Source organism: Mytilus galloprovincialis, chromosome 8 (assembly GCF_965363235.1).
Source record: "Mytilus galloprovincialis chromosome 8, xbMytGall1.hap1.1, whole genome shotgun sequence".
Classification (NCBI taxonomy): domain Eukaryota; kingdom Metazoa; phylum Mollusca; class Bivalvia; order Mytilida; family Mytilidae; genus Mytilus; species Mytilus galloprovincialis.
Genome location: NC_134845.1, coordinates 88,796,040 through 88,807,149, shown reverse-complemented (window position 1 = coordinate 88,807,149; position 11,110 = coordinate 88,796,040). Strand labels below are relative to the sequence as shown.

The 11,110-nt window shown below is 33.0% G+C and overlaps 1 protein-coding gene across 1 annotated transcript; it reads right to left on the bottom strand.

Annotated features, from left to right (window-relative positions):
* Window positions 1-3,931: 3,931 nt before the first annotated feature.
* Window positions 3,932-6,181, bottom strand: LOC143043651 (uncharacterized). The gene has a single exon (XM_076215855.1). It carries the CDS (start codon window positions 6,162-6,164, stop codon window positions 4,158-4,160), a length of 2,007 nt encoding a protein of 668 aa, XP_076071970.1. The 5' UTR covers window positions 6,165-6,181; the 3' UTR covers window positions 3,932-4,157.
* Window positions 6,182-11,110: the final 4,929 nt, after the last annotated feature.

Below are 11,110 nucleotides of genomic sequence, written 5' to 3'. Positions count from 1 at the left end.
ATTAAACTAATTCGAATTAGTCAATGCGAATTGAATTCGAATTACGTGTGAACTCAGCATGAATGTCTTTGTACCAATTCCTATGATTACAAAGAATTACACTGTCAGTCCGGTTTATCTTGAATTCATTTCAGTATTAGAGAGACGAGGGATATTCAAATTCATATTAAAAGTCAAAAATATACTGACAACACCATGGTTAAAAAAGAAAAGGACATAAAGACAAACATTTATAGTACACACAATACAACATAAACAAAGACAGAGCAACACGAACCTCATCATAAACTGGGGATGCTCTCAGGGGCTCCGAAAGGGTAAGCAGATCCTTCTCCACATTTGGCACCCGTCATGTTGCTCATATTAGTACATACCCCCTTAGTAACAAGTCTAATTAAGTAGATCACATTCATGAAAAGGGCACAGGATTGCAGTTACGACACAAGGAATATATCCGTTATCATCTGCGAAAAGGATATAAATCCATGACGGTCAACCAACTGGACCTTTGATATTATCTTAATTCAATTCAGCACTGGGCGATTTAGATGTTGACATATTGTACAGACACATTACCATTGTTGAAAACTGTATCATGTTTTATATTTATCTTACCTCCTATAGATTTATAGAAATGTGGGTTACAGGACTACACGTGGTGACTGTATATTTGATATAGGGTGTCTTAAAAAAATATAGGGTTAGTTACCATACATGGTTAGTTACCATATGGGTTAGTAAGAAGTTACTTACCTTTCAAAACAAAAAAGATGCCACAACCCTTTACAAAAACAACACGATGTTATGTAAAAATCTGAAAGGATTCTACAGACGAAAACATTGATGATGAAAGGTTCAAATAAACTAGAACACTTAGTTTAAAGTATGTAAAGTGTTGTTGGAAGAATTTTGTAAAATATTGAATGACTGAAGAATTTCAGCAAAAGTATCATAAGTCATAGATTTATATTGGGGACAGGAAAATGTTTTTTCATCCCTCCTCCTTTATTTCCAAAATTTTCTTACAATTTCAATATGAACATACATTTAGTATGTTATGAACATTTAAGTAAGAAGCCTGTAATTCAGTGGTTGTCGTTTGTTTATGTGTTACATATTTGTTTTTCGTTCATTTTTTGTACATAAAAAAGGCCGCTAGTTTTCTGGTTTGAATTGTTTTACATTGTCAGTTCGGGGCCTTTTAAAGCTGGGTATGGGCTTTGCTCGTTGTTGAAGGTCGTACATTGACCTATAGTTGTTAATTTCTGTGTCATATTGGTCTCTTGTGGAGAGTTGTCTCAACATAGCAATCATACCACATTTTCTTTTATTTTTGTAATCAATGAGTTTTGTAAAAGATTTTATGACTGGAGAATCTCAGAAAAGGTATCAAAAGTTCACATGAATATTTTTAGCGCTTATCTGTATATTAGGAACATTCATTACTATATAAATATAGTGTATTTACTTTCAATTCTAAGTTTACTAATCGATCCATGGTGGTCATTGATATAGTATACAGACTCTCTCTATTTAATAAACTCTGTGACCGCCGTGGATAGTAAACTTGAAAATGATAGCCGATAGAATTCAGAAAATACACTTTATTCTTTGTATATGTGTTACACTCCCAAACGTGTCCTTCCCCCCAAACGTGTCCGATTCCCCCAAACGTGTCTTTTCTCCCTAAACGTGTCCGAAATGTACAATATTTTCCAAACGTGTCCGATTTCATAACCCCCAAACGTGTTCGATAATTGTTATTCGCCAAAACGTGTCCAATATTTAACGCCAAAACGTCACACGTCTTTTAGCGCTAATACTGTACATGTATCTCCTAAATAAAATCGCTGATAACGTTTACGGCAATTCTATGATGGGAAACACAGGTGATGAAGTTGTCATTTATCAGATTTAGTTAGTACAATGTAGGTTTTTAATGATTGTAATAATTGCAAAATTAATCTGTTATTATTAATTAACTTTGACTGAAATTGATTATTGTCCAGTTGCAAGTATTTCATATTCATTTAGAGGGAACATGCACATAATTCTGGAGTTGAATTAATCGTTAACTTTGTTAATTATTTGTACTTATAAACTCCAATGATGCCTTTTATATTTATCCGAATATTGCATGGCGGGTTTTTAACAGCATTTTTTCCCCACTTTTGTCAATAGTTTGTGCGTATTTCAAAAGCTCATCAAATCATAAACTGGTTATCCTGTTTTTTAATAAATTTTAGGTTTCCAGCATCACTAAAGACACACGATAAAGAGACATAACGTCCAGTGCCAAATATTTCATGCATAGGTTTTATAGATTCTTTTTTTATAAATATAATTGTTATGTGCTCAACGCCGGTTTTAATTGCAAATTTATTTTGTAGTGAATAAATAAACTTTAGACTGTTGATTACGTATTTTCCAGTTACAAGTACTTTATGCATATTTAGAGCGAACAATAGTTTTGCAAGCTTTAATGTTTTAACAGTTGTACTGTACAAATTAACTTTAAACTGATGATCGCGTATTGTCCAGTTGCAAGTATTTTATGAATATTTAGAGAGAAGTTTTAATGTTTTTGCAATTCTATTTAGAGAGAACATAGGCTATCTGTTTTTATTTTTTTTACATTTGAACATACATGTTTAAATGTTTTTACTGTTCTTTTGTTAAGATAAACTTTAGACTGTTGGTTGCGTATTGTCCAGTTGCAAGTATTTCATGCATATTTAGAGAAAACATACAAGTTTTAATGTTTTTTATGTTAGTTCTACTGAATAAATTAACTTATGACTGTTGATTGCGAATTGTCCAGTTGCCATTATTTCATGCATAATTAGAGAGAACATGAACGTTTTAATGCACAGAGAAAGGGACAGTTTAACTAAACATTTTGGCCTACAATTTACATACAATATAGCCTAAATGACGCCCCCACTTAACCCCTTTAATTCTGCCGTTTTGAAAAAGTACTAACGTGCCTTATTTATATTGTTAATGAAATGGTAAAATTAGTATACGTTAATAAAATAGCAATAACCAAACAACGCTTGATATGGACACGTTTTGGGGATTGGACACGTTTGGGGGTTAGTTGAGAAATAGACACGTTTGGGCGTTTATACAAATGACACGCTTTGGCGCTGTTTTCAACTAGACATGTTTGGGCGAATCGGACACGTTTGAGGGGAAGGACACGTTTCTGAGAGTTACATATGTATGTTCAAAGTATACAGAAAACGCAAACCGGAAGTCTAATCTGACTTAAAATTTCGTCCAATGATGGGACAATATCCGGATGCCTTTTTTCTCGCTTTTCTCCCAAAATAACTCAATCTTAATAATCATATGAATGGTTGACAAATTCGACTATGCACTGTACCTATAGGACACAGAGGCGTGTTGATTAATTTATTGTGGAAAGAAAAGAAACGACACACAAAATGAGGTCTTCTCGTTTAATAGTATAGATTCATAAAACTTAATTAAAGCTAACAAGTTGTTATTATTGGCATAACAGGTTTACTTTCCTTTAAAAAAAAAAAAGAAATCTGAAAGGAATCAGAAGTCAAAGAAATTGATACATGTTATGAACGATTGAAATAAATAAAAAACAAAGTTAAAGCTAAAAAGTTCTTATTGTTGGTATACGTTTTCTGTATGACAAATGGAAGTAGGATCTTTATACTAGGCCATACTAGGTATTGAAGACTTGATCACTTTGATAGGCCGCTAGTCAAAATACCACATGTGAAGATAGTCGATATGATAAATTCGTTACACTAATACGATATATATGGGATCCGTAAATTCTATATGGGGATTCGAGCTTCGCTTCACTAATACACCATGTAACTAATAACATATATATGTCTTGTTTTATGGTCGTTGTTTTGCCATATCATTGAAAAATACACCATATATATCATGTCTAGTTTTATTGATATAGACCTATTCAAAAAATTATTGAGGATCGTTCGAGATTAAACTAACAATTTCTATTTTCAATTTTTTACCTTGCTAAACATGCTAAAGAAGTTTTCAGTTTTGATTTTTTTTTAAAAACTTTTATGAAATTTCTTTTAGAACTGAAACGACAGAGTTTGTATTTCTAAATACTGTTTACTCTCCTTAATAAAACTAAAACTCGGTTATCCACTTCCTGTGCATACATCGTAAATTTCTATATAACCAGGTCCAAAAACAGCCAAACTAGAACAGGACTTGTCAAGACAAATATCACAAATATATTTCAGTTTGTCGCAGCTTTTCAAAACGGTCCGTCTTCGTTCTCCGTCCTCTGAAATAAGATGAATCAGTCCAGACGGTTCTCCTGCAAATATAATGCCTTCTGAATGGACAGACACACTTACTATTAGCTTCATACACTCGTCCTTGAACTTGAAAATTTCTCTACCGTCCAACGATGTACATACAACTTCAGATTGTTTTGATGTGTATAGCAAGCGATTGTTTTTAAAATCAATGTCAAGTCCGTTGAGTTTAGAACAATCGGTATTTGTTTCAAAACATATTTCTAATGACTGTTGTGGGTTTTCTAAGTTTATTTTTTTGACAGTTTCTTCGACGATTACATATAATATGCCATCTAATATGCATATACCTCCATTGTTATGATCATCATTTTTAATGTTTATTTTAGATTTAAATAGATTAACAAAGTTTAAACGGTATAACTTTGATCCGTAGCAAGACACACACAAGGTCGCGCTTTCAAAATCAAATGCTAGTCGTTTTAACTTTGTCGAAAATGTAGATTCGGCAACAATTCTTTTGTTCAAGAAATTAATAGCCTTTAGCTTTCCAACAGATTCTACCACTTTTCCTCCAAAGACAATTACTTCATCTGACACGAAAACACCTCCATAAACATCGAAACCATCTAAATCTATAGTTTGTGTGTGTTTCAAAACAAAACTGTCAAAACTCCTATAAGGATGTGTTTTCGAAAGGAGAGAACTGCGTGATGGAAGTAACTGTTCGACATATGCGTTTATTTCGACTGGAGTTGTTTTAAATGATTCAAGCTCAATAAGGCCATCAATATTCTCAACCTGATCCAGTTTAGCACTTTTTACTAATTTAGCTTCAGAAATTGAACTTGTATTCCAAACCGAACTTGCTTCTGTCAGCAAAGATTTTAATTCGGCTTTTGATTTTTCGAAGTGAATAAACATTTGGTTTAATGTGCCATGTTTCTCAACAGTTTTTGTTTTACAGTGTAACTTTTCAAAATAGTTTGAAAGTTTTTCAAATGTTTTCACTTTGTTCTGGAATGCATTTTCTGATTCCTCACGAGTTATGACCAGTCTCTTAATAAAAACAGCTAACAGGCTGTCCAGCTTATCTTTTATTGATAAAATAAATTGGCTTGCCTCTTTTTCAATTTCGGTTAAAGAAGTGTCAAGTTTTTCTTTTTCGCCTTTCTTTTCCTTCATTACCTTTTCTACTTTCACTTTAATATCATTTATCTCAGACAAAAGCATACTTAATTTGTCACTTTTGGGTTTTTCCATTTCTTCAATAGCTTGCACCTGTTCGCATTTTCTATGATGTAAAGTTATGCAAAGTAGACAACAAAGTTGTTGATGATCAAAACAGAAAGCTTCCAAAACTTTCGACGTGTGAACTGGGCATGAATCTGATATCATACTTAAATCAGGCTCCTCTACGATTGATGGAAAATTCATTTCATCAATTCGAATAACTTTATGATCAACAAATAGTTTCATAAAACCGTGAAGCTGCAAGCATTCATCACAAAGCGCTTCATCGCAATCTCGACACCATTGTGTTGCCTCAGAAATTTTGTCTCGCCTTTTACAGAGATGGCATTCCTGTTTGACGCTTTTTGAGTTTTCCATTAATGACGAAATTGTAAAATTATGAGGGAGGGATGCTGCCCATTGCGATGCTTCGTCTTCTGGGTTGTTTGGTGTAACAACTGTCCTACATACAGGACAGGGGTAGTTGGAAAGTTTTTGTTCTGCGCGTTGTTCAGTGGATACAATGAACTCACCAATGCATGTTTCACAAAAGGTATGTAAACATGGTAAACTATTCGGTGACTTTAGTGTTTCTAAACAAATAGGACACGTGAAAACATCATGTTCATTGATCTGCCCTACCGTAGCCATTTCACAGGTAATTTACTTCCTTAATTTCATTAATTGTCTCCCTTTATATAAACAAGTGTGGATACAGATCAGTGCGGATAGTAATAGTGTTCGATTTGTAATGTTTCAAGTAAACACTTTTCTAAAAAGCTAGCCGTCTAATAGCTGATAGAATATGAAAATAGTTTTCCATGCTGGATAAAATTTTTGGGACCCTTTTATGCAGAATTTTTTTTTTCGGTTTTCGGTCAATGGACGGTTAAAAGAGGGGCTACATGTTGTGATGTACATAGGACTTATAAACAATTCATGAATGCAAAACTATTAAGAAATCTTAACTTCTGAATAGAGTAAAGCATTATTAATTGAATATGTAAGCAACACATTTTTGTGATACAGAATTTACTCAAAATTCTCCAAAATCTGCTCTTCGGGAACGTCTCTATTACTTTGTCAATATTCACACTGAAATCCCGATGAATATAATGCAGTAATGCTAGCGATAATAACCGAGCTGTAGTTTTTCATGGTTAATCATACATATGTTTTCAACAGATGTAGTATACTGAAAGATCTCTCCGCGGTAGCACTTGTGTTCGCCATCGAGCGACCTCCCGATTGAATTTGACAAATTATATGCCAGGCCAGTTTCGTATGTCTCAAACAATGCAGAGATTTGTTCGTTTGTTGTATTACCGACAACAAGAGGAAGAAGATAATGCGCATAAAAGCGATTTCCTGATGACATCAGACGCGACTCCAGTTCCATTATCATGTGGTCTATGAACGCAAAATATAATGAGACTTTCCAATACTGTTTTAGCGTGTTTGCTGGGGGGATTGGCTCTGGTAGTCTGTCGAACACATCGCCTCGGCATACTTTCAACGATATCGAAGGGTACTTATAAATCTAATGTCAATTGGTACATCGCAGTCCAAACAGTTAAACGTATTCTGTAAAATGTGCCCCGAACCGAAACTACTAGAGTATAACAAATCAAATCTTGTAATAGATGCAAGTTACTGTTAGTTTTTTCAGTTCCAATAAAAATTTAATTTTGAAACCAAATGCCGCTATTTAATGACATTACATCATTAAAAAAAAGCGATTACATATATGTGTTCCTTTAAACATTTAATTCATAAATTTTTATTTTGCCATTTATTTATTTTTTGCATGCCGAATTGATGTGCACGCAACTGTGTATTGGCGTATAGGGAGCTACGCGCCTGATTGTTGATCATCTATTTTCTCTGGGGTTTATGTAACTAAATCTTTAGTTTTCTATAGACTGACTGATTTCTTTTTTAAATGGTTTTATCTGATTTTCTTCGGTTAACTGTTGATGAGTAACCCCTACCTTCTCCGTTTTTAACCAGAAAGTCTGAAAGGCAATAAATTGTTGTTCCAGAACGTTGTTAAAATTCAGTTCATGTTAATTTTTTTTAATAAAGGGACGATCATTTGATTTCCCGAAAGGGGGAACTTGTGTGATTAACAATTAGATAAGAATTAATATTCAAGTTATAACTTTAATTTCGAGTTTAAGTTCGAGTTATGCGTCAAGTTTAAGTTCGAGTCAAAAGTACGAGTTACAAATCGAGTCGTTTGTCAAATCGCACTTCGACACTTTAAATAAGGCTTAGTGTCAAATTTTGAGAAGTTTGAGTACAAAATATTATTTGAGGCGCAGATGTTTTATTGAAACAGTAACATATTGATACTAAAATTGCAAAATGGGCAACCGAGAGAAAAATCTTCCAATACTCAAAATAGAAAATAAAACTAAAAAATATCCTCCACATCTAAGTTTATCAATTGTTTATATTTAAAAACCAATTAAGTCACATGTTCAAACTCCTTTCTCAATCCAGAATGTCCTATTGTTTTTGTCATTTGAAAACATCATTATTAATTACAGATCTGTGAAGTCTCTTTTAAATTACTCATCCTGTCCTGAGGTCTAGATAGTGAATCCCAAATTTGAGATTTAATCCAGCCTTTTCTAAGAAAACGAGAGAAAATATTTTCAGTTGAATTATTTTGTCTAGACTTCTAACGGTTTGAGCATGCCATATTTTACGTATTGATACCTCAATATATAAATATATATTGATTAATATATAAATATATATTGATTTGATATTTTATAGTGTGTCTTTCTATGTTGTGATGTTATACTATTGTCTCAAGTAGAGGTGAAGGTTGGTACATATTCAAACGTTTTAACCCGCTGCATTAGTTTGCCCCTGTCATAAGACAGGAACCTAATGTTCAGTAATTGTCATTTTTTTATGTGTTTCATAAGTGTTTCTCGTTTTTTATATAGATTAGACCGTTGGGTTTTCCGTTTGAATGGTTTCACACTATATTTGGGCCCTTTATAGTTTGTTATTCGGTGTGAGCCAAGCCTCTGTATTGAAGACTGTTGTTTGATCTATAGACTGTTGTTGAGATCTATATGTTTTAAGTTTTTGTGTTGTTTAGTTGCTGTCTCATTGAATTATTTTCATCATAAATCATTTATACTGTAAATATAGATTGTTTTGCGTGGTTTTCAATAGTACATATTGGAAAGTCTTGTGGTTGTGATTATAATATTGAGGCTTATAGGTGCATGCATATATAGGTTTTGATTTACTCAATTAATTAAACAATAATGAGTGCTTTGTGCAAGTTGGTTATCAGAATTTACCTATACAATAACTGTTCCAACTGATTAGCAGTGAGAGAGAAAAAATATTAAAGATAAAGTTTGAAAAAAAATAAAATCGTATATGTTTTGTTTGCTTTCCAGAGACACTGCATGATAATATATTGAAAATTGTCTTGACACTGATGAAAAAATTATCGGATGCTAAAGAATTTATGTGACCCAAGCCATAGTTATATTCTCTGCATGTCTTATCCTAAAACGTTATCTTTTGTGTATGTTACGGTCTTTTTTGTTGTCTATTCATATTTGGTGTTGAAATATGATCTGCAATTAAATGAAGTTTGCGGAACTGGTGTTCTATTTTAGTGTGGGATCGCGGCAAAAAAGTGTAACCCTTATATCATTTGTGTAACTCTCCAAGTATTTTAGTGGTTGTCGTTGGTTCATTGTCTGTCATACCTGTTTTTCGTAAGTTGTTTTGTAATAAGTTAGGTCTTTAGTTTTAAAAGTGAATTGTTTAATATTTTTCATATGAATGACTTTTGAAGTTCACTATATGATATGGGTTTTCTCATTGTTGAATGTCGTACGATTACCAAAAGGTGCTTACATCCAGTAACCACTTCATTTGAATTTGATCGGATACCAGTAGTTGTCTCAATGACAATCATACCACATACCTTATTTTAAATAGACACTTGTTCAATATATATACGAGTCTAAATTGAAAACTACGTTCAAACCTATGATTGTGTTGGATAAAAACCGCAATTTTAATAAGTGTGCATGTAAAATAAATTTCGTTGTAGAAGGAACTAAAAACAGCACAAACAACATTTTCCAAAAGACCAAAAAAGTGAAAAAGTATATAAACAAAACGCATTTGACTAACAGGTCGAACAACTGATGTTCTTTAACCCTGCTGACTGCCATTGGCGATTGCCAAATAAAATTGATCACAAGATGTAACAAAATGGATCTTAATATATATTTAATACTAAACAGAAAAAAAATTTAACTTGTGGTCACGATGTTATGCCACAAACATACGGTGTCAATATTTTTTTAGTACACCAGATCCGGATTTCTACAATAAATGTCTCTTCAGTGATGTTAGGGATCAAAGCGGTATTTGGAAGGCCATATAAAAAGTACCCACATTTTTAGAAAAAGTATCCTCATTTTTAGATAAACTCTTGAATTTTACGAGTCAATATAGGATGAACGGATCATATAAACCGGAGGGAAAATATGATACAAGCCCAAACGAAAAAATATAAACGAGTCTAAATTGAAAACTACGTTCAAAATTATGATTGCGTTGGATAATCAAAGAGCTGAAAGCTCTGAGGGAAAATGACGCCACTGCCTCTAATATTGGGATATTTTTTATGCAAGTCTTGATTTTCACATACCGTAATAAGTTTAACATTGCAACATGTCTCGTAAGCAAATAATTGATATTCGTATATGCGTGTGTGAAGTGAAGATGACAACTGACTGGTTTTTTAATACAAATGAACAGATCAAGAGTCAAGCCTACCTGAATGATCTACAGTATCCAATGACTACTGGCTGGTTTTTTTTGTACAAATAAATAGGTCAAGACTACTTGAATGATCTACAGTATCCAATGACTACTGGCTGTTTTTTTGGTACAAATAAATAGGTGATCAAGAATACTGTAATGATCTACAATATCCAATGATTACTAGCTGTTCTTTTGTACTAATAAAAAGGTCAAGACTATTTAAATGATCTACAATATCCAATGGCTACTGGCTGTTCTTTTGTACATACTAAATAAAGACTACCTGAATGATATAAAGTACTGTAAGTAATGTGTAATTTTTTCTTGCAATTACATTTTTCTAAATCAAGAATACAGACTACTATAAAAAAAGAAGATGTGGTATGATTGCTATAATGAGACAACTATCCACAAAAGACCAAAATGCCACAGACATTAACAACTGTAGGTCACCGTACGGCCTTCAACAATGAGCAAAGCCCATACCGCATAGTCAGTTATAAAAGGCCCCGATGAGACAATGTAAAACAATTCAAACGAGAAAACTAACAGCCTTATTTATGTAAAAAAATGAATGAAAAACAAATATGTAACACATAAACAAACGACAACCACTGAATTACAGGCTCCTGACTTGGGATAGGCAAATACATAAATAATGTGGTGGGGTTAAACATGTTAGCGGGATCCCAACCCTCTCCCTAACCTGGGACAGTGGTATAACAGTACAACATAAGAACGAACTATAAAAATCAGTTGAAAAAGGCTTAACTCATCAG

Coding starts and splice junctions, on each gene's coding strand:
- LOC143043651 (XM_076215855.1), bottom strand. CDS start 6,164: ATGGCTACGGTAGGGCAGATCAATGAACATGATGTTTTCACGTGTCCT.